This window comes from Sus scrofa, chromosome X, assembly GCF_054392235.1.
Source record: "Sus scrofa isolate SSC_HxYL_T2T_F1_AM1 chromosome X, Sscrofa_HxYL_maternal_Yorkshire_Landrace_v2.0, whole genome shotgun sequence".
Lineage (NCBI taxonomy): Eukaryota > Metazoa > Chordata > Mammalia > Artiodactyla > Suidae > Sus > Sus scrofa.
Genome location: NC_139401.1, coordinates 92,346,777 through 92,371,561, shown reverse-complemented (window position 1 = coordinate 92,371,561; position 24,785 = coordinate 92,346,777). Strand labels below are relative to the sequence as shown.

The following is a 24,785-nucleotide window of genomic DNA, read 5'->3' as shown; positions in this document are numbered from 1 at the left end:
TATATGGGACTTTGTATTTTGGGTGTTTTAGGTTTTTTTGGCAATAAGGAGTATGCCTTTTACTTCATTTGTATCCCCCACAGAGCGCAGTATATATTGTACAATGTAGACTGCATCAAATTGAGCATTTCAGGAATTAAAAATAATTGGCTGATCTTAAAAGCCCATGTTAAAAATGAATAATTTATTTAAAAATGATAGAGAACATCATAAAAAAGTCCATGCAACCTCAAATTAATCTCATATCTTTTACATTTTTTTTCTATTTCAGCTCTAAATGAATGTCTATTATGATAATTGAAGTACTACAAAATTTTCAGATGTCTTCTAAATCTTTAATAAAAAGGAAAATATTTTTGGTGATGTTGCATTGTTAGATATGTTTTATTGTGCTCTCATTCTGTGAACATTGGTAGTCCAAGTATGGCATGTATACTAATTATCAATTAACGACTGGCTAATCTTAACTCGGCCTTGGGCAAATCTGCTTCTATTTGCCTCCTCAACTGTTAAATGAGGGAAAATAACTCCTGGCTCACAGGCATCTTGATGAAGATTTTACTCTTTGAAAATGGAAAGTGTCAGACAGATATTTTTGTGACACAATAACTCTGAAGGTTGAGCAATGAAGGGGCTACCTTCAAATGAAACTGCAAGGAATGACTGACGTGTGGAACAGGAATTTTGAAACCAGAACTGGCTGGGACACCAAGGCTAACATTACACTCTAACTACGTCCTCTCCTCTTCCCTTTGCCCCCCTTTCCCCCTGTCAAGCAAAGTATCAGATGGTTGGAAACTAGGCCTTCCCCTTCCTTTAAGAAACTGCCATACTTCTCTTTTCTTGTGGTTTTGGAGGGGAAAAAAAAATCCCATTTGACTCCTCACCTGAGTAATGTCCTATAAAGCTTGTTTCTGTGAATGATATTTATGGGTCCCCATTTTCCAGGCTATTGCCTTGGAAAGTTATGTAACCAGACAGTGATCTAAAGAGAAGTCATACCTGAAGGTTATGAAGTATTGAATTTGTCCAAAGTTGAGTTCTGGTTCACAGGAGGAGAGCCTAGGACCCTTTTTGCTAGGTTAGCTTTCTCCTTTGCTGAGTCGGAGCACTTGGAATATTTTAGTGTTAGCCTGCTGTGACTCACTGCCTGTCCAGTGGCTTAAGCGATGCTTAAGCAACTCCACAATATGTCTCTCAGATAATTAAACACTAGGGCTATGCACGAAAGAACAAGTTTTTATGTATCAGTTATGACAACACTTTATCATCAGTCCCTATTTCCATTTTCTTAGTACAGCCTAGTCAAATATGCTATTTGAGAATTCTTATGCTTTGCCCTTTTCTACTCCCAAAACCTGATGAAAAACGCCAAGTTTGTAGCGTTGTCCTCCACATGAGACAGATCTGCTCCATTCAGTTGCAGGAAATATTCTTAGCAAACACTTACCCTGTGTGTTCAGCAGCAATCAGGCCATTGATGATGATGTAGAAGTTTATTAGAAGATGAAGAGAAGAATTACCTACAAGTAATTCCGGAGTACTGGCTACCAGGAGCCAAATGCCTCCTCGGCAGAAATTCATTGAATAGCATGCATTTATTATATATTGGCTTCCAGAAGTTTACTCAAGCTCAAACTTGCTATTTAAACCCTCCCCAGCATGCGGGCCACCCACCAGTTGCAAGGCATGATGACACGACAGATAACCCGCCCTCCTTGGTAGCAGTATGGATAAGGGTAGTAACCTAGTAAAGGTTCACAGACACGGCGGCAGTAGCGGTTGCCTCGACGGCAGTAGATACAACAATAGCCTCTCTCATCCAACATGGGGTCGAATTCTATTCCATTTTCAGTCTGAAAAAAGAAGACAATGTTGAGGGGAAGGTTCACTAGCAAGAGATCCGCAAAGCTGGGGAGGACTATAAAGCCATACGAGTTGGGACTGGTGAGCAATTAATTTCCTGAGCCTTATCATGGAGATACATCAATGGACTAGATCAAGATTGATCTTTAATTTTTTAGTTTTTAACTTTTTAAAAATTATTTTTAACCAGACTTGTGTTGGTTGCCAAGGGGTGGGGGGAGGGAATGGGATGAACTGAGAGTTTGGGGTTAGATATAAACTATTACATTTAGAATGGATAAGTAATGAGACCCTACTGTATAGCACAAGGAACTATATCCCATTTCTTGGGTTAGAATATGATGGAAGATAATATGAGGTAAAGAATGTATATATATGTATGACTGGGTCACTATGCTGTATAGCAGAAATTGGCATAACCCTGTAAATAAACTATACTGAAGTAAAAGAATGCATGGATGCAGCTAGAGATTCTCATACTAAGTAAGTCAGGAAGAGAAAGACAAATACCATATGATATTACTTACATGTGGAATCTAAAATATGGCACAGACGAACCTACCTACAGAAGAGAAACGAACTCACAGACAGAGAAAACAGGCTTGTGGTTGCCAAGAGGGAGGTAGGAGGGAGTGGGATAGATGGGGATTTGGGGTTAGTAGATGCAAACTATTACATTTAGAATGGATAAGCAAGCAATAAGGACCTGGGGATAGCACAGGGAACCGTGTCCAATCTCTTGGGATAGAACATGATGGAAAATATATGTATGACTGGGTCACTTTGCTGTACAGCAGAAATGGACACAACATTGCAAATCAACTATACTTTAATAAAAAATAAAAAACTACAAAAAATCTAAAAAATTATTTTATTGAAGTATAGTTGATTTACAATATTTTGTTAATTTCTGCTGTACAGAAAATACACATATATATTCTTTTTCATATTCCTTTCCATATTCACCAGATTGATTTTTTTTTTTTTTTTTTTTTTTGCTTTTTAGGGCCGCACCCGTGGCATATGGACGTTCCCAGGCTAGGAGTCCAATCAGAGCTACAGCTGCCGACATACGCCACAGCCACAGGAACATCAGATCAGAGCCATGTTTGCGACCTACACCACAGCTCATGGCAACACCGGATCCTTAACCCACTGATCGGGGCCAGGGATTGAGCCTGCAACCTCGTGGTTCCTAATTGGATTCTTTTCCACTGCTCTATGACTGGAACATCTCACAAGACTGATTTTGAACAAGTCTTCTAGGGATTCCAAGATTTTTAAATACTTTTTTTTGTTAAAACAATGACCATTCTCCTTTCAGTGACTGTGACCTAAGGAGCAGTGAGTTTTGCGAGGGCTCTCTGTTTTTTCTCTAACAAGAATAACGTAAACAGAACTCACATAGTCATTGATTGGGAGTTCTTCCTCACTTGCTTGTCTGGCATGACGGGTCTTCTCCACCTTCACTTGAGGGACCACCCACTGCTCGTTTTGTTCAATGCCCTTTTTTTCATTGGTAGGAAAGTGAAGGTCTTCACCATCCTCCTCAAAGTCTTGTAACTCTGAAACTAAGGTAATAAATACAAGGTTGTGATGCATCTGCTTTGCCTGGGGGACTAGCATTTGGGGACAGAAATTTTTCCAGTGTCTTCTCACTGCCATCATTTAGGCATGCATGAACCAAGTTCCTGCAGCTGATATTTAAAGGAAATCATCCCAAACAAATCTGATCATTTCCATGTGCATAGAATTCTTTGTTCACTTGGCATCAAACACTTGCTACTTTGCCTTATTGGCATACTAAATTAAAAACTGAGGACAGGGGACCATGGTGATTTTACCCATGGTAGATTCTCAGGAAACATTTTTTGGTTGCCTGATTTGATTCAGTGCCTCTATCCCTTCTCTTTCCTTTCTTAAAAAAATTTACCTTTATATTTAGAAATAATCTTAGATTTATAGAAGCATTGCAAAAATAGTACAGAGTTTCTGTATACCTTTCACCCAGTTTCCCCTAACGTTAGCATCTTAACAAAACCATGGGACAATGATCAAAACTAAGAAAATAGCATTAGTACAATATGATTAATCAAACAACAGACTTTATTCAAATTTCATCATTTCCACTTAAGTTCTTGGGAGAAGAATGTTGGAGCGGAAGTTGTAGTGTCCAATCCAGGATACCACATTACATTTAGTTGCCTTTTTTTGTTAAGGCTAAAGAGTACCAATAGATGCCTGCATTGACTAGAGTGTTCTCTCTTGGGTGATATAGTAATCTATGCTATCCAGAATGAGGGAGGCCAAATTCTATGTTAGCTGGGCAGAATAAGATGTCAAGGGACCTTTGCCCTCTCTATGGGCGGACTGGAAGTTGAGAGCTGGACACTTCTACTCTGGACCTTTAGCTCTCAATTACTTTTAGAGTGATTCCTAAAACAGCCACAAAGAAATTTTATATTGAAATCACCATCCTATCTTCTGGGGAGAATGCCACCATTTCACATAGAGAATCCTTCTTGAGACAACAGAGCTTTGTTTGGGCTCTTTTCTCCTCTGTTCTTGGGTTGGGCACACAGTGGTTTGAGCCATAGTCTGGTAGCCTAACTACAATAAATATAGATGCGCAAAGAGAGACAGATTAGCTTTTGACTATCACTACTCACATTAGGGTGGCATTACTTCGCTGGGCTATTTAAAAGCCTGTCAGCATTAATTTATCTGATTTATAACTTGGCTGTGAAAAATTTCCCTCCTCACTGGCAGTCAGCATATACAGTTTCATCTAAGAAGATATAAGCTGATCACTTGTTTTCCTAGAAATGTACTTTCTGAATGCTGGGAACGTTAGCCAGTTACTGACTTTGGAAAGTGGAGGAGAAAGAGGAGGAGGAGAAGGAGGAGGAGGAAGCCATACCTGCTATTAGAGTGGGATTGATCCAATACATGGTCACATTATCACAAATCTCCAGAATTTTGGAATTTTTAAGAAAGTCTCGGTTTTCAATAGGCTTTTCTGCTGGGACCCAAATCACTGACTGTTCAAAGAAAGTTGTGGTAATTTCTTCATTCTGAGAGAAGAACGTAGTTCAGGGTGGGGATAGGCAGAGAAATTAACAAAATGAGTGAGGCATTATGGGATATTTGAAAACACCATATTTTGAGTCTGAACAATAATTCCAGTCCGAGAGCTACCAGTGAACTAGCTCTGTGCCTTGCATATAGTAAGTGCACTTGAGAGAGTTAACAATTGGTTCCTCCCTCTCAGGTCTAACAGTAAGGCTGCTCACTGAAACAGGAGTCTTCTTTGCTACCATTTCACTTAAAGTCAGTAAGGTGCTCCAACATTTTCTACTCCCACTGGGCCATGTATGTTTTAATTTGAGCTTCGGGAGCCATGAGTGATTTATATCTATTCTCTTTCTTTTATTTTTTTTTTTTGTTCCTTATTTCCTTTTTTTTTTTTAATTTTATTTTCCCACTGTACAGCAAGGGGGTCAGGTTATCCTTACATGTATACATTCCAATTACAGTTTTTCCCCCACCATTTCTTCTGTTGCAACATGAGTATCTAGACATAGTTCTCAATGCTATTCAGCGGGATCTCCTTGTAAATCTATTCTAGGTTGTGTCTGATAAGCCCAAGCTCCCGATCCCTCCCACTCCCTCCCCCTCCCATCAGGCAACCACAAGTCTCTTCTCCAAGTCCATGATTTTCTCTTTTGAGGAGATGTTCATTTGTGCTGGATATTAGATTCCAGTTATAAGTGATATCATATGGTATTTGTCTTTGTTATTCTCTTTCTTTTAAATGGATGTTGTGAGCACCTGCCTTGTTTTAGGCTGACAACCAGGGTTGCAAGCTGAATTTGATCTCAAGTTGAAAAACATTTCTAGGTCTGGGATCCGGCATTGCAGTGAGCTATGGTGTAGGTTGCAGATGCGGCTCAGATCCTGCATTACTGTGGTTGTGGCCAGCAGCTTTAGCTCCAATTGGACCCCTAGCTCAGGGACTTCCACATGCTGCAGGTGTGTCTGAAAAAAAAAAAAGGAAAAAAATTTAAGGATTTCTTTTCCAAAAGGAACATCACGGATGAAGTTAAAAACAAGTTGCCAGAGTGGAAGAAAATATTTGCAATATCTAAAACTGAAAAGACAATGTGGGAAAAGAATCTAAAAGAGAATGGATGTGCGTATATGTATAACCCAATCACTTTGTTGTAGAGCAGAAATGATCACAAGATTTTTTTTTTTTGTCTTTTTGCTATTTCTTTGGGCCACTCCCACGGCATATGGAGGTTCCCAGGCTAGGGGTCTAATCGGAGCTGTAGCCACCGGCCTACGCCAGAGCCACAGCAACGCGGGATCCGAGCCGTGTCTGCAACCTACACCACAGCTCACGGCAATGCCAGATCATCGTTAACCCACTGAGCAAGGGCAGGAACGGAACCCGCAACCTCATGGTTCCTAGTCGGATTCGTTAACCACTATGCCATGATGGGAACTCCTGATCACAAGATTTTAAATCAAATATACTTCAATAAAACTTTAAAAATGAAAAAAAACTGAAAAGGGATTAATAAAAAAACTTGAATAAAACTAAAAAAAAAAGTATGAGAAATGGCATTGCATTTAACTAGAGAAAAAGAAAGTGAGTCTGTCTTAGTTAGACCTGGTTGTTCTGGATGGAAAAATAAGGAACAGACTAAGATGAATATAAAAAGTTGTAAAAATTATGTGGAAAAGGGAAGTTTGGGAGTTCCCATTGTGGGGCAGCTGAAATGAATCCGACTAGGAACCATAAGGTTGTGGATTCGATCCTTGGCCTCTCTCAGTGGGTTAAGGATCTGATGTTGCCATGAGCTGCAGTGTAGGTCATAGACACGGCTTGGATCTGATGTTGCTGTGGCTGTGGTGTAGGCCAGCAGCTGTAGCTCTGATTCGACCCCTAGACTGGGAACCTCCATATGCCACAGATGTGGCCCTGAAAAGCCGAAAAAAAAAAAAAGCAGCAGGGAGTGGGGGGGGAAAGTTTGGTTGGGTGCGTGTATTTTGTTGGGAGTGGGCTGGGGCAAGACTTGGATTTGGTCTCTATGTTAAGAAAATAAGGTTTTCTTAGAATGCTGACTTTGGTAACAGATTGCATAAATTTCATTGCCTTTAAGTGATTTTGGTTGAGAGTTTAAGTTTTATTTCACAATGATCTATGATTTTATTTGACCAAGCATTTTAAAAGTTTTTGCTGTTTTCAATGAACTTCTAAAGTGTCAAATTCTAGTTAAAGTTCTTCTGACCTCTACCTAAATTGAGGTGTTTCACAGGGTGCCTGGGGCACCTCAGAAAAATATTAAACTGGGACTACTTTACAGATTAAATCGAGGAACATTGTCAAAAAAAAGATTCTGTTGCATGAAGATAAATTTCATTCCATGTCAATAAAAAAAAATTAACCTCTCATAAAAACCCAAACATTTCTATAATCCAAATTGGTGAAATCGGTTAAATAGCAAGAGAACCTAATATTTTTCTTTTTACAAGATTGCCTGTTGGGAGTTCCTGTTGTGGCACAGTGGAAACAAATCTGACTAGAAACCATGAGGTTGCAGGTTTGATCTCTGGCCTCACTCAGTGGGTTAAGGATCTGGCGTTGCTGTGGGCTGTGGTGTAGGTCGCAGACGCGGCTCGGATCCCGTGTTGCTGTGGCTCTGGTGTAGGCTGGCGGCTACAGCTCAAAATTCGACCCCTAGCCTGGGAACCTCCATATGTTGTGGGTGTGGCCCTAAATGGACAAAAGGCAAAAAAAAAAGATTGCCTGATGATAGTATGGCTGTAGTACAAAAGATGTCCTTGTTTCAAAGTCAAGTCTCTAATTTGGGGTGGGGAAAAAAATGTAATGTATACATGTAAGGATAACTTGATCCCCTTGCTGTAAAATGGGAAAAAAAAAGTCTCTAATTTGTGACTTCACTGGCTTTACTACTATTTTACTTCTTTCATTCTAGATGCTTAGAGTTTGTCTCCCAGAGTGTGTTTTGTTTAGGTATCCCTTCTTATATTGTCAAGAACGCTGCCTTCTCTACTGTTTATAGTGCTGGAAGTGTTTTGTGTACTTATCTCCCATTCATTTACCTCTTGGACTTGGACATTCCTCCCCCCCCCCTTTTTTTTGTCTTTTTTGCCATTTCTTGGGCACCTCCCGCGGCATATGGAGGTTCCCAGGCTAGGGGTCAAATTGGAGCTCTAGCTGCCGGCCTACGCCAGAGCCACAGCAATGCGGGATCCAAGCCATGTCTGTGACCTACACCACAGCTCATGGCAACACTGGATCCTTAACCCACTGAGAAAGGCCAGGGATCAAACCCGCAACCTCATGGTTCCTAGTCAGATTCGTTAACCACTGTGCCACGATGGGAACTCCTTCCCCCTATTTTTTTTTACATCACATCTATGGCATATGGAAGTTCCCAGGATAGGAGTTGAATCAGAGCTGTAGCTGCTGGCCTATACCACAGCCACAGCAACTCTAGATCCAAGCCAATCTGTGGCCTACACCACAGCCCATGGCAACGTACCAGGTCCTTAACTCACTGACTGAGCAAGGCCAGGGATCGAACCCTCATCCTCATGGTTCCTAGTTGGATTCGTTTCCACTGCGCCACAAAGGGAACTCCTCCCCTCCCCACTCTTAATAAGGCCATTTCTTTTCTCTTTTGTTTCTTTCTAGCTTTATGATTTCAGTGTTTTTATTTATACTTTGAAATATGGCTTTGTATAATTTTCCTCCTAGTCATTTAATACTCTCAAGTCTTAGCTCCTTTGCTCTTGGTTCTGTAAAGACCTTGAGCTGCATTGAAAGGAACTGTAGGAGTTCCCGTCGTGGCTCAGTGGTTAACGAATCCGACTAGGAACCATGAGGTTGTGGGTGTGATCCCTGGCCTTTCTCAGTGAGTTAAGGATCCGGCATTGCCATGAGCTGTGGTGTAGGTCACAGATGTGGCTCAGATCCCACGTTGCTGTGGCTGTGGTGCAGCCTGGCAGATGTAGCTCTGATTAGACCCCTAGCCTGGAAACCTCCATATGCCGTGGGTGTGGCCCTAGAAAAGACAAAAAAAAAAGGGACTGTATAAAACGAGGTTGGTACCCTGACTAGCTTTGTTAGCAAAATCAGGTCTATTTATATACCTGCTCTGCATGTTTAACATGCACAAACCATGGCTATATTAGTGAGGCAAGTACAGAATAAGAGGATTCTTCTCATTTGGGACCACAAATTCATCTCGTTAAAAAATCCGTAGCTCGAATATAAACAATAGGATTTTCTTGAAGATAAAGCAATCTCACAATCATGAGATGAATACTTCCTTTATTTAGACAATCTGACAAAATTAACTGAAGAATAAATTAGGGCCAAAATGAGACATTATGAACCTTTGCCTTTAATTTTTTCAGAAAAATAAATCCTGTTGTGTCAGTTCGGGAGGTCTTTGCATGCTTGCCCTACTCAAATGCTTATATTATCTTCTATAAACAAGGAGCATATGATATTGGATATAATAGCTTTTTATCCTATTCTCCTTTCATTTTATTCTTGCCTCCTCTAGCAATCTCTGAGATCCTGGAAGTTGTTCTGTTCCTCAGATGAATCCTATTTATTTATTTATTATTTGTTTATAATTTTATGGCTGTACCTGCAGTTTATGGAAGTTCCTGGGCCAGAGCTGAATCGGAGTCACAGTTGCAGCCTATGCCACAGCCACAGCAACACTGGATCTAAGGTACATCAGTGACCTCTGCCACAGGTTGCAGATCCTTAACCCACTTAGCAAGGCCAGAGATCAAACCTGCATCCTCACAGAGACTATGTTGGGTTCTTAACCCCCTGAGGCACAGTGGAAACTCCCAGATGTATCCAATTTAGACTCATTAAAAAAAAAAAAAAACTCCAAAATTTTTCTCTTGCCACAGACCTTGGGAGCAGAGCATCATCTCTGGGGGAAATCCTCCTTTCTTAGAAACTCTAGAAGCCAGGGTCTGTAAGTTCTCTGGCCATGAGGAAACTAATAGCATGTTTGTGGGAGCCAGGGACAACCCTGAGACTTGGGTAATGGAAAGAAAAGCATGATCCCCACAACTCCTCACCCCACAAAATAAGAAAAGTAAAAAAAAGGGTAGACGAGAATTAAGATGGAGACAGTTGGGTGGGAGAAGAGTAAAAAAGAAAAAGGGAGAGAGAGAAGAAAAAAGAAAGCATATTTACAGTATGTAGAGTGGCCACTGTGCCATTGTCATAATCTCATTTTAGATTTTCAGTTAAACACTGAAATGAATCAACCCAACCCAACGTTCGTTCCTCTGGCTGCAATGGTGTATGCCTCAGCTAAGGTTTCCCTTCTTCCTCCATTGAGAGCAACATACATAACTATGGTCAGAATATCAGGAGAAATTAAGTCTCATGGTCATTTTTTTGGCTGCTCCTATGGCATGCGGAAGTCCCTGGGCCAGGGATTGGACCTGGACCACAGCAGTGACCTGAGCTCCTGCAGTAACAACACTGGATCCTTAACTTGCTGCACCACCAGGGAACTCATCATGGGCCTTTTTGATGTTTGCATTTTAGGCAATAATTCTCCATCTCCTACTAGGCCTTCAGGGGCCATTCAGCAAATTGGTACCCTAGGTATTCTTACATTGGCCTAGCAGTGTGTTTTTAAAGAATTCATATTACACTGTAGTTCTTACCTTCTTTGCTTTCGCCTTTCCTAGTGATATTAAAGGTGGATTATTCCATCAGCAGCCCAGCATAAAATGGTAAAGTGAAGGAATTTAAATCTTTAAATAGGTTGAATGTCACAGCGTGACAAAAATGACAAGGATCCCAGGTGGTCCTAGGGCTTTTTTAAAGGACTTTATCTTAGGCAGGTTGATTTTGTTCCTCTGGCTCATCCCTCTTACTAGAAATCTTTGGTTTGGAATCTTTGTTAATTGCTACCCAGTATAAAAGTACTCTGTTGGACCTGAAAGCATGAACTTTTTATTTATTTATTTATTTATATATTTAGGCCGGGCCCACAGCATGTGGGAATTCCTGGGCCAGGGATAAAACCTACACCATAGCAGTGACCCAAGCTGCTGTAGTGACACATGGGATCGTTAACCCATTGCACCACAAGGAAACTCCAGCTTTAGCGTTTTGAAAGGCTTGAGTTCAAGATCCCAATCTGCTCTCCACTAGCCTGTGTAACCTTGGGCAAGTCACTTTTTGGTCTGCATCTGAAAATGGGGATAATGATAGTAAGTATCTCTGGGTCATTGTGAGAATCAGATGAGAGTAAAGCATTTAGTACAGTGTATGACACACAGTTAGCCCCCAATAAATTATGGCTTTTGCTATGACTATTATTATTCTTACATACCTCATCTATTTCTTCCTCTGGTTCAGAAAATTCAGGAATCACTTTAATCTGAGTTTTGATGAAGCATTTTTGAAGACCTACAAAGTAAATGCCAGTGTATCCCTATAAAACAGACAAAAAAACAAAACAAAACAACTTCCTGAAATAGTCACAATTTAATGTGTTTCAAGATCTGTCAGGGCCTCAGGCTGGCAAAATTTGAATTCAAAAGGAAACTTTGTCTTATAATTAAAGGGAGGCTGCAGTTTATTTTTAACTTGATTCAAATGTTCTAATATTTTAAGTAGGAAGTCTTAGGGGGAAAATATCCAACTTACATTTTTAAAGTCATGTACTTCCAATGTTTCATCAGTGCCATTTCCACTTCTGAATATTTCGGTTCTGGTCACAGGATCAATTTCCATGTAAATCTTCTTCTTCTCTCCATTGCTGTAGAAAGTGTGTTCCATGTCGTATGTCTGAAAGAACAGAGGAGAACAACATCTAAGATACTCAGTATGTCCGTTCATGAGAGACATTAATTGGGTAATATCAGGGGCATCTTCTTTTTCCAGAGCCTTTGTAGAGAGGTGCCATCTCAGCAGCTTGCTGTTGGGAGTTCTCTGAGAGTTGAGATTGAAGTGAGGTGTTTTTTGGCACTGGAGCTGATATGGGGATCCCTTCAGAGCCAGTATTTTGTATTCAAGCCAAGTTGCTGAACTAATTACTAAGAATTCCAACAGTTTTCTTGGCAGGCTTGACTAAATTGCAAATGATATTTTACAAACCAGCCTGTAAGGTGTTTCCCCCTTGTGGAAAGTGGAGGAATTGCCTAAAATCTACACTGCTTTAAGCTACCACTTCCCTTTCCAGGTACTCAGTGGTCAGCCCTTACTCCCCATGAAAGGCTAGGAAAGAGATTTGAACACATTTGGAATACTTAGCTATTGTTTTTTATCTCCTTATTCATCCAGGGGTTTAATATTGTCTCAATAGTCTTGGGTCTCCTTTTTAGAATCTGCAGACAATCCTCTTTGGCCAATATTAGAGAACAGTCTTACTGTGACCTCAATTGCTTCCTTAATTTTTTCTTTCCTTTTTATTTTATAGCCACACCTATGGCATATGGAGATTCCCAGGTGAGGGGTCGAATCGGAGCTACAGCTGCAGGCCTACATCACAGCCACACCAACGAAGGATCTGAGCAGCATCAGAGAACTACATCACAGCTCATAGCAATGCTGGATCCTTAACCCACTAAGCAAGGCCAGGGATCTAACCTTCATTCTCATTCACACTATGGGACACTATGTCAGTCTCTTAACTCACTGACCCAAAATAGGAACCCCTCAATTGCTTCCCTTTGCCCTTTAAACTCTATTCAGCGACTATATAAACTTTTCACACTCTGGGCTAACCAAATCATTCTGTTTACTCCTGATTTTTCTTTTCCAAACCGATTCAGCTGACTTCCAATTCTCCAGATTCTGGGAGGGATTAAAATGGCGGAATAGAAGGACTGGAGCTCAACTTCTCCCCTAAAAACAACAAAATTTACAACCAAATGCTGAACAATCTTCAACCAAATGGGCTGGAAACTTTCAAAAAGATATCCTACCACAGAAGACAAAGAGGAGGCCACATCAAGAGCCTCCAGGAAAAAGACGTTAGACTGTTGATGCTGAAGATGATGCAAGACATTGGAAATAAACTGGAGGCAAAGATGGATAACTTACAGGAAACACTGACCAAAGAGATACAAGATATAAAACTTAAACAAGAAGAGATGCAAAATATAATAACAAATAAAAAATTCACTAGAAGCAGCCAACAGCAGAATACAGGAGGCAGAAGAATGAATAAGCGAGGTGGAGGACAGATTAGTGGAAATCACGGATGTGGAACAGGAAAGAGAAGAAAGATTGAAAGCAAATGAAGAGAGTCTCAGAGAACTCTGGGACAACGTTAAATGCATCAACATCCATATTATAGGGGCGCCAGATGGAAAAGAGAGAGAGAAAGCGACAGAAAAAATACTCCAAGAGAAAATAGCTGAAAACTTCCCTAACATCAGAAAAAAGCCACTCGCTCAAATCCAGGAAGCACAACAAGCACAATATAAAATAAACCCAAGAGGAACACCCCAAGACACATATTAATCCAACTGACCAAAATTAAAGACAAGGAGAAAATCTTGAAAGCAGCTAGGGAAAAGAAACAAGTAACATACAAGGGAACCCCAATAAGGTTATTGGCAGATTTTTCAGCAGAAACTCTGCAGGCCAGAAGGGCGTGGCATGATATACTTACCGTGATGAAAGGACAAAACCTCTGACCAAGATTCCTCTACCCAGCAAAGCTCTCATTCAGATTTTAAGGAGAAATCAAAAGCTTCACAGACAAGCAAAAGCTAAGAGAATTCAGCAACACTAAACCAGCTTTATGACAAATACTAAAGGAACTTCTCTAGGCAGAAAAGAAAAGGCCACAACCGGAAACAAAAATTCCACAAATGACAAGGCTCACCAGTAAAGGTATATCTACAGTAAAGATACAAAATCATCCAGGCACAATTATACCACCAAAACCAGAAATCGTGAGAAGAGGAGGGTACAAATGCAGGACACTGGAGATGCACTTGCAATTAAGAGACCAACAACCTAAAACAATCTCGTGTATACATAGACTCTTATATCAAAACTTCAGAATACCTGCAAACCAAAAATCTACAATTGATACACAAACAAATAAGAAAAATCAACGCAAGTACAACACTAAAGATAGTCATCAAACCACAAGAGGAGCGAACAAGAGAAGAAGGGAAGAAAAAAGAGCAACAAAAACAAATCCAAAGCAATGAATAAAATGGCAATAAGAACATCCATATCAATAATTACCTTAAATGTTAATGGACTAAACGCCCCAACCAGAAGACATAGACTGGCTGAATGGATACAAAAACAAGACCCATATATATGCTGTCTTCAAGAGACCCACTTCACTTCTGGGGACACATACAAATGGAAAGTGAGAGGATGGAAGAAAATATTCCATGCAAACGGGAATCAAAAGAAAGCTGGAATAGCAATACTCATATCAGACAAAATAGACTTTAACATGAAGAATACTTTAAGGGACAAGGAAGGTCACTACCTAATGAGCAAAGGATCAATCCAAGAAGGAGATATAACAATTTTAAATGTCTATGCATCCAACGTAGGTTCACCACAATATATAAGGCAACAGCTAATGACCTTAAAAGGAGAAATCAACAATAACACAATCATAGTGGGGGACTTTAACACCCTACTTATAGCAATGGACAGATCATGCAGACAGAAGATCAATAAGGAAACACAGGCCCTGAATGATGCATTAGACCAGATGGACTTAATAGATATTTATAGGACATTCCATCCAAAAGCAACAGAATGCACATTCTTCTCAAGTGCATATGGAACATTCTCTAAGAGTGATCACATCCTGGGCTACAATTCTCCCGATTCTCCAGTATATAGAATTCAACATCTCTGAACTGTAATGTTCACTATGTAATATGGAGCATCCCAAGAGGAGCACTTTGGTAAAGCTGCCTATCAGGTTGCTCTCGAGTGGCTGAAACAAAACTCCTTCCTACCCTCTAAAAGAGACAATTCACTTTCTAAGGACCAAGAGGACCAGTCCCATAGAGTGTCCCAGTTTCCAAGCCAGCCCATTACTTATTTCTGAGGACACATTTATAGCTAGAAGTAAATAAGCAGCCTAAAGGAATTTGCTACCTGGCCAGACCTGCTGGTGCCATAAGAAAGTTTATTTTATCCCTGTCGTTAGGAGGCCTTTGGCTATCAAGTTTCTTTATACACTTTTTTCCCTATGAAAAAAATTTAGTGAACTAAAAGCCTGAAAAAGCCAGTCGTCCACAGAGCCAACGTTGCTTTCTAATGATACTGTTCCCAGCAGCAGTCTTTCAGAGCTTGCACTGGGTCGGGTTGTTTTTTAACATCTGCTGGTGTCTTTGACTGGATGTTAGTTTAACCTGGCCAAATTTTCCCCAACTCAAGTAGAAAAACAAGTTGGAAGGGTTTGTAGAAGCAATATCACCTCAAGTATGAAAAGTTTATATAGTCTCTGAATACGAAACTGAGACAATATCATTTACCTCTTTGCTGCCCTAAAGTGCCTTGGACATGGTCAGAGCTGAAGTATTTGTTGAATATGTTTTTTCTCACCAAGAGCAAACTCTCATCTTCCTAAAGAGAGATTTTGAGCATTGGCAAGGTCTTTTAAGAGACCATGTTTTAAAAAGGGGAAGGAAAACAGTATTTAAAACCTTCCAGCAATTGCAGAGTTAACACAGGAAGTCTAGCCTGGTTTGTGACAGGTAGCAAATTCCTTTAGACTCGATATTTGCTTCTAGCTATAAATTTGTTCTCAGGTCCAGCTCTGCAGCCAGCTTGAGAAACTTCTACCTATGGCAACAAATTGAACTCTCAGTTGGCCTGAACTAAGTAGAGGAGAGCGGCATCTACTTCAGATCCAGTCTTGTCAGCTCTCCCAACAGGGGGGAATTTCTTTAGAAATACTATCCATTGTTGAGACAAATGTCAACACCACTAGTCATTGGGGGTGGGGTGGGGTGTTTGTTTCCTCAGCAGCACAACTGATGGATCACTGCACGGAAAAATGAGGTTAGAGACTAGGGGATGCTGGAACACTGCCTACCTGGGCAAAAGAGAAAATACAGGCTGTATTTTCAATCATTGGTAGAAGATTATGGAACCATACTGGTGACATTTAGGATTTCAGTGTACTTCTGTCGAATGAGTTTTCCTGCCCTGTTGGCAATGCACTTCACTTGGACACCTTGCTAGATGAAAACTATTGGAAACTGCCTAGCTCAGCAGATCTCCATTATTTTCAGCATTCCTTAGAAAAGTTTTTTTTTTTTTTTTTTTTCGGTGGGGGAGGAGGAATTCATTGTGATTGTATTTATTAGCCAGCCAGTTAGCTTTTTTGTTAGCAATGGTAGTAGGATCAGAATGACTTCATTTACATGTGAATTCTGGGTGGGGGTGGGGAGCTGTATATTCACACCAATGGAATTCCACCATCAAAGGTGTCCTTCTGGAACAGACTGTCCTTTGTCTAGAAAGATGAGGCTGGTGGCCCAATTTGGACTGCTTAGGGATGGGTTTGAGCAAATCCAGACATACTGTTTCATCCGGGTCCCTGTGGAGCACATTGCCTGGGTAATGGCTCTGCAAGCTTCACTGGCCCATATCAAGACTGAGCTCATGACTTTGGCTTCAGAATGACTTTTTTCTCTACTAAGCTCACTGGTGCAGGGGCTGAGGGTCTTTCTGGAGATGAAGGAATAAATGTCCACTCAAGTGCAAACTAAGGCAGAGACAGGATGATCGGTCTGAGAGAGGGGTGAGTGTGTTCCCAGTAGCTCATCTCAGTCTGCCCCCAAATCAGCTTTATTCCAGGAAGGACAGAACAGGGACAGAGTCTGATGAAAAGTACACTTCCACCAAATTGGCAAAGAGAGCAAGTTAATCTTCGATGTGTCTAGTTTCCCTTTCCTGTTCTTTTCTTTTCCTTTTTTTTTTTTTTTGTCTTTTTGCCTTTTCTAGGACTGCACCAGTGGCATATGTAGTTTCCCAGGCTAGGGGTCTAACTGGAGCTGTAGCCGACTGCCTATGCCAGCGCCACAGCAATGCCAGATCCGAGCTGCATCTGTGAACGTATACTTCACAGCTCATGGCAACGCCGGATACTTAACCCACTCAGTGAGGCCAGGGATTGAACCTGCAACCTCATGGTTACTAGTCGGATTTGTTAACCACTGAGCCATGATGGGAACTCCAGCCTTTCCTGTTCTTTTCATATCTTGTTCCCTTTGTACCTTCCTAGCCCTCTCTCCTCTTCCCACTTCCCTCAATTCCTCTGTCATCTGTTTAGGCATTTATGAATCTCATGGTGTTCCAGGTACATTATATCGAAGAAGAAATCACTCTGACCAATGATTTCATTAGTGATGGCTATTTGCCTGTTTAAAAAATTGAGTGCAATACTTAACTTGAAGGAGTGAATTACTAATGGTGGATTTTAAGCAGCATCAGGAATAGGAGATATTTTAAGAGAAAGGGCCTCTTTCCAGCTCCACTCAAATGGGTTCTGACTCTATCCATACATAAGGCTGGTCTTAACTATTAAGGACCAGAACAGTGGAGTGGGACAGGGAAGGCAATGGAGTGGAGAATAACTCAGAAGTGAAGTGAGATAGATACATGGTGAAGGCCAAGCACTGAGGAATGTAAGAAGACCACACGGACAAAACATGGAGAGAACACAAACCCATTTCTCTTTCCTGCCCAGGAATTCTTTCCTCAGTCCAGTTAAACTCTCTACTCAGGCAGCAAATGAGCCCCAAAATCCTCCTCTCACAGTCTGCTGTGTTTTCTGGCATCAATTCGTGACATTCTCTGGGATCAGAAAAGAAAGCTTTTGATAAAGAGTAAAGCTGCCTCAGACCTTAGTCTGATGGATCTGTTTGGGGCAAGTAGCTTTAGCCTGTCCCGAAAAGGATTTGAGAACATTTGGCTGAGATTTGTTTTTTGAAGCCTATGATTAATTTAGCTGTTCTTCTCTCCACCTTCATTCTTTACTGTCTGTTTATGAGGTACACTCTCCAAAGGTGAAATACATGCTCAGAATAGCTGGCTAGCAGGTGTAGGGCTGAAAGGAAGGGAAGGTAATGCATTGTACCATATTATTACCGATCTAGCCTGTGGGAATTAAAGGGCCTCTGGGTATTTCTTTAACCAAAACAGAGCAGACAGATTGTTTCTTATGCAAAGTTGGACTTCTGCATCTTCAATCATCAGTTCTCAGCCCTGAAAAAAATTGGCATAGGCAGCACAGGCATTCCTCTTTTTCAAAAAGGAAAAAAAAATGCATTTTTTTCATCTACAGACTCAAACTGGCTGGGAAGTTTTTCTCTACCCACTATCCTTACCACTCCTTATTCTTAAATGCAGCTGAAGGACAGTTGAAACAATTCTTAGACTAGGTTCTAGGTCTAGCCTCAACTCTGCCACTTACCAAATGTCTCTGGATGCTTGGTTCCCATCTCCACCCCCCTTGCCAGATACAGTGATGAATAGTTGACAGAATCGATTCTTTATTTTTTCTAATTGGAGTATAGTGATTTACAATGTTGTGTTAGTTGCAGGTGTACAGCACAGTGATTCTGTTATACACACACATATATATATATATCTATTCTTTTTCAGATTCTTTTCCATGATAGGCTATTACAAGATATTGAATATAGTTCCTTGTGCTGTACAGTAGGTCCTTGTTGTTTATCTGTTTTATTTATAGTAGTTTGACAAAATCAGTTCTGCTTGGATTTGGGTTGACACCTATCAGGTTGAATCATTGGACTTGCTATCTGTTGATTACCTGGGCTACTTTCCCTACAGTAGCTCCAACACCCCTCTTGGCCACTAAGGGACAACTCCCTTCGAAGACCTAGGTTTTTCTGGCTGGTGCCACAGAAGTTGCTCAACAAACGCTGCCTTAGGAGAATGAAGAGACCTAATATGAATGTGCCCCTAGCAGCCAGAGTCCTGCTCTATGTAATCGATGCTGCCCCTCAGTAGTGCAGAGCAAGAGCTGTCCTGGGAGGGTTGCTGTACAAAGGTGGACTTTGCCCTTGCAATGGATTGGGAGGAAAATAAAGTGAAAAGAAGGCCTTTTAAAAATGCTTCATCATAGGAGTTCCCGTCATGGCGCAGCGGAAATGAATCCAACTAGGAACCATGAGGTTGCAGGTTCGATCCCTGGCCTCGATCAGTGAGTTAAGGATCCGAGTTGCTGTGAGCTGTGGTGTAGGTCACAGACAAGGCTTGGATCTGGCGTTGCTATGACTGTGGTGTAGGCCAGCTGCTACAGCTCCAATTAGACCCCTAGCCTGGGAACCTCCATATGCCGCCAGTGTGGCCCACAAAAAGCAAAAAAAAAAAAAAAAAAAAAAGGCTTCATCATTTGGTGAAGCTCAGTCCCTGCTGAAGACACAAAACTCCAGCTACAACTACAACTCCATCTACAACTCCATCTCTTTCCTGGAGCGGATGAAATGCTTCTCCAGATCAACACTTCACCCACCAAATTGCTGTGTAGGAATGCCCAGGGAACACAGGGGGGAAAGCTGTATCCCTCATGTGCCTAGAAGAGGAGCGAAGAAAGTTGGTCTCTTAGCCTTAGAGAAATAGGCATCGTAAAGCCAGATCCAGACTTAGAAGGGAAGTTCTTTTTCTGAGCAAAGGATTTCCAGCCTAGAATGCTATTTAGGCTTGCAGTCCCCAGTGAAACTTTTTTTTTTCTCTTCTGTCCTTTTAGGGCTGCACCCATGGCAAATGGAAGTTCCCAGGCTAGGGGTCGAATTGGAGCTGCAGCTGCCGGCTTAAGCCTCAGCCACAGCAACACAAGATCCGAGCCTTGTCTGTGACCTATACCACAGCTCACGGCAACTCGGGATCCTTAACCCACTGAGCAAGGCCAAGGATCAAACCTGCATCCTCAAGGATTCTTGTCAGATTTGTAACCCTGTGAGCCATGATAGGAACTCCCCCCAGTGAAACTTTTTTAATGGTCATCTGCAGTTGAGATGGGGGAGAGGGCAGAAGGATAACCCCTTATTCTCCTCCCTTCTTGTTTTATCCTGGTAATATGCAGAACTTGAGGGGACATCCCCAAGAATCTTTGGATTACTGGGTGGGCCTTAAGACTTAGGCTTTCCAAATAGCCCTGAGTCACCAGGCAATTCCTATATATGGCAGGAAGTGCATCATTTCATTTATTGAATGTATTATTCTTCTGCTTCATTCTACAAAGAATTGGAAGGGATAGGCTACAAGGTCTGGGTTACATCTATCAACTGTTGGTTTAAGGGCTGGAATTTTTTGACTTGTTTTCTCCATGTTGGATTAATTACCTAGGGAGTTGGCTTCTGATGGTTTCAAGTTCAATGTGTAATATGGGGAGCTTTAAGCAAAAATGTTTCTCTAGGGAATATGTCTCAAAGAGGCCTAGGTGGTTACTGCCTGGAAGTGGAGACTCTTTGTGATGCTCTCTTAAAATCTCTGGGACTGAATAGGTCCCCTCTGCTTGGTTAGGAAAGCTGAATACAGAGCTTGATGGACTAACTTTCATTTGGCTCAAGTGGCTCCTATGTGTGGCTGTGGATTGGGGGTCTGTAGCCTATAAGGGAGTCCAGATTTAGTTAGTCTCCCTTGTTACACTTTATTTTATTTTTTAGTTAAAAAAAATTTTTTTTTTGTCTTTTTAGGGCCACACCCACAGCATATGGAGGTTCCCAGGGTAGGGGTCAAATCGGAGCTGTAGTTGCTGGCCTACACCACAGCCACAGAAACATGGGCTCCAAGCTGTGTCTGCAACCTACTCCACAGCTCACTGCAATGCCGGATCCTTAACCCACTGAGCAAGGCCAAGGATCGAACCCACGTCTTCATGGATGCTAGTTGGGTTCGTTAATCGCTGAGTCAAGAAGGGAACTCCATTACACTTTATTTTGATCCCTTTCTCCCCATGCCTCCACCTCTCTCCCGTGTATGCTTGTGTTCATGCTGGAGATGTATGGGGGGGGGGGGAGTCCAGCATAGCTTACTTCCCCTTTAAGATCAAGAATCTGGATCTTTTATCCACATCAAGGTGGGAGGTAATGGAAGGAGGAGGAGGGGGTGACTTACTGGCATGGAAATGTCAACACCAGATGTGGAATGTTAAATAAACACTTTATTATACACAGATGTCAAAATACAAAATAAAAAGAAGACGTGACGGAGGCTAGAGGAGCAAACACTAAGGACTTGGAGGAAGCCCTAGGACTTAAAACATATCACTGTCACCCATAAACACAGCAGCAGTGCTGCTTCTCTCCACCAAGGGCCCCACAGCCCCCACAGGTCCAACAGGCTTGTAGAGGAAAGTCCAGAAGAGCCTGGGTTTTAATCTGCTAACTGCTTTTTCTTGCCAGGCCATACTCTTAAGGGGAGACTCTTTAATTTGTGCAAGATGCCTGGATCCTTTTCCTCTGCAAATCTTCTTCCAAAGACTAATCTGACTGCTCCTCACTTCCCAGCATTCATAAGTCAGCTCCAAGGCAGGCTTATTGGTTGCTTTAGCCATAGAAACATAGATGTTCCCTTGGGCTTTTTGGGAATTGAAGGTAGTCAACTGAGTGGAGCAGTCACATTTTCTGCTGATTTCCCAGTTTGCAGTGGACCTAGCCTGATATTTAAGTCCTGGCCTTGTGGTGAAGGCCAGGACTTAAATATCAAAGATAATAAATTGCAACTCCCCACTAGAATAAAGAACAAACAACCTTTGTTCATGGTGGGGAAACTTGCCCCAGGATACATCTACTTACTGTCTTTAACCAGATTACTTTGCAATAATTTTGTGCATTTTTGAGAATCTCTTTGCTAAAAAATTACATTGCAAGATGGATTACTTCTTGAGAGATTTGGTTCTTGATTAACCTTTTTTTTTTTTGCTTTTAGGGCTGCACCCATGGCATATGAAGACTCCCAGGCTAGGGGTCGAATCAGAGGTACAGCTGCTGGCCTACACCATAGCCACAGCAACGCCAGATCTGAGCCACTTCTGCAGTCTACACCACAGCTCACAGCAATGCGGGATCCTTAAAACACTGAGCGAGGCCAGGGATCGAACCCACAACTTTATGGTTCCTAGCCGGATTCGTTTCTGCTGCGCCACGATAGGAACTCTGGTTATTGGTAAACTTCATCTGGTAGCATACCCCACCTCTTCTGTGCGTTCACTGACTACATTTTATATTTGGTTTGAGGAATCACAGGATTGCTCTTTATAATCCATTAAAAAGAGAACTCAAGTGAGAAGTAAAGGTTATGTAATATAGAAGCAGAGGAGACCATGGGCCCTGTTCACGAGCTTGGCATCTTGCAAGATAAAAGCAAGGTTCCCCACCTGGTCATTTTTATTTTCACTGAGACAAATAGCATTATAAGTTTAGAAAAAAAAACATATAAACTCTTTCAGAATACACTTTGCAATACAAATGGCTATAATAAAACAAGAAAGGCCATCTGGGTCCCACCTTTAGGCAAACATGTATGGGTGGTTAAGTACATCATGGCCAGGGAGCACAAAGTGTTTGTTGTCCTCTAACTCATCTGTAATTGTTAAGAGGATCCAAGATTGAATTTGTGGGGCAGCATGTCACCTTGGGAATTAGCTAAGTAATAGCAGCATTGGATCAGAATACATTTTGGCACTCTTACTCATTTGCTGTTTCTTTCCTGATCTCAATCGCTTTGCCCGTCTTGCTACCCTGAATATAGGTGGCTTCTCAAAGACATGTGAACCGTAAGTAGTTCAGAAGCAAGATAAGAGAAAGGGCTAAATATAGGCAATGGATGATGCTTGAAATCTTTTCTGGAACAAAGTATAAATAAAAAAGCAAGCAAACAAAGTTTGTTATTCATTTTCCCTCCAGCTTAAACTTGATAAGGTATCTTCTGGGACTAAATGAAAGTAGGTATAGCCACAGAGGTGAAGAATCCAAAGGGGGCTATCCCTTACTTCTCTCTTCTTTTGGACACTTGTCCTGTTGATTTTCTATTTTCTACACCCCCCACCACCTCTCCTTTCCAAATGATCCACATTCTTTCCTCTCTGCTCCTATCAATAGTTTGGCTCCTAATAGTTCATGCCAACCCATAATCTTATTGAATTTCATCCTCCCTCCTGGGTTTGTGCCCTTCCCTTCCTACATATGTTATCAAATAGAAATGAGCATCCTGCGACAACAAATTAATAACAACAGTAACAACAGTAACATCCCACAGGCGGAAAAATGTGGCGAAGTCAAAATAGCAGCTTCACACCTTATAGTTTGTACATTCATTAATTCTCTTTCAAATGGAAATTGTCGGCATGAAGGGACTACGATTTTCTTTGGGTCACATCTAAACTTGCCTATTGCCCCGAGAGTAGCAATAACAGTAAGGTATACTAATGTCAACTAGGATGGTCAGCCAAGCTCTACCAAATAATGCTAATATCAGAAGTATTCTGAGATATCTGTTATTAATGACTTGATGTTGTTTGATTCTACCTTGTGGCATTACTATCTCAGTAGGACAGCAACGATTGTGGCTGGTGAGAAGCTGAAAACCTCTATTTTTTTTTTTTTTTGAGTCGCAAATAAATGTGAACTCAGGTATGAGAATTGCTGCCTGTCCTCACAGCAAATGTATTAAGCCAGAAACATAATCCTTGAAAATCCTTTGCTGCCATTTCTGGTGGTTTCTTCTTATGTGGTAGTATAATTAATTTTCCATCAGTTTTTGCCCAGATAATTAAAAGAAAGATGGAAAAAATTTTTTTCTTACAGTAAAAATTTTGCTTCTATTTTACTCCATAAAGCCAAGCATTATAAAAGAATGGGTAATTTTTAATCTTATCATTACTAACCAGCATGCAGAAGACTCATTTTTCCCCTTCCAAAATAGGCAAAAAAAAGAGTGAAATCTTAAGTTTTCATACCACCAGAAAATAAACACAAAAGGAACTTAATGATTTTCATTTTTAGAGTCATATACCTGCCCATCACTAATTAAATTCAATCAGACTCAAAACAGAAACATTCAATAAAAATGTGCATTTACTTACTTTTTTGGGTGTCTCAGGCCAGAAGTGCTTGCCCCCCCAAAATAGGACAATTAGCGTTAGGGCGAGTATACCAAATACCAATCCACAAATCTTAAGTGATTTACATATCTTCTTGGATTTAAAAGCTTCTGCCTAAGCAAAGAACAGAGAGAATGAAACAATACACAATAGCTCTTAAAATAGCAAGCCATAATTCAAAGTCACTTTTGATTTCACTTTTTAATGTTCATATTGCAATATGATAAATCTGTGAAGCCAATGCTTCTGCTCAAAAGGGAAAAAAATATGAATCAACTTACATTTAAAATGTGACAGTCCTCACAGTTCTCTGGAGGATTCTTTGCCATGGTCTCTCAGCACACAGTACTCTTTCTCTGCTTTGAGAGGACTGAGAGACCACTGCTGAGGTGGAGTTTCAAGTGAGTCGGCTAACAGATGCCAGAGGAGAGGCTGAATTTATATGGCTCAAATATGTCATACCAGAGCCTGAGGGAGCCCAGGGGGCTCCTGTGCTGTGATTTGTTACATAGATATACCCATATATGTATATAACTTCTGTGCACAGAATTCCATCCAGAATGGCAAAGACAGAAGGTTATAATGAAAACTATTGTCCTGGGGGTTGCTTTGGAAGGGGACCAAGCCTCGGACACATTGAAATGATTTTTCACTATGAACTTAAAATATCAGTGGCAATACACGCTGCACACTGCAGCAATAAGCAAACAAAACAAAAAAGGAATGAAGACTCGATTTCAATTCCATTTGATCAAACAA

The 24,785-nt window shown here is 41.1% G+C and overlaps 1 protein-coding gene across 1 annotated transcript; it reads right to left on the bottom strand.

Moving 5' to 3' along the window:
• Positions 1–1,646: 1,646 nt before the first annotated feature.
• On the bottom strand, positions 1,647–24,355 carry TNMD (tenomodulin). The gene is given in 7 exon segments (NM_001099934.1): positions 1,647–1,856; positions 3,271–3,437; positions 4,787–4,940; positions 11,283–11,384; positions 11,600–11,740; positions 24,009–24,140; positions 24,308–24,355. Coding segments are annotated over 7 exon segments (954 nt in total).
• Between the last annotated feature and the right edge of the window lie 430 nt (positions 24,356–24,785).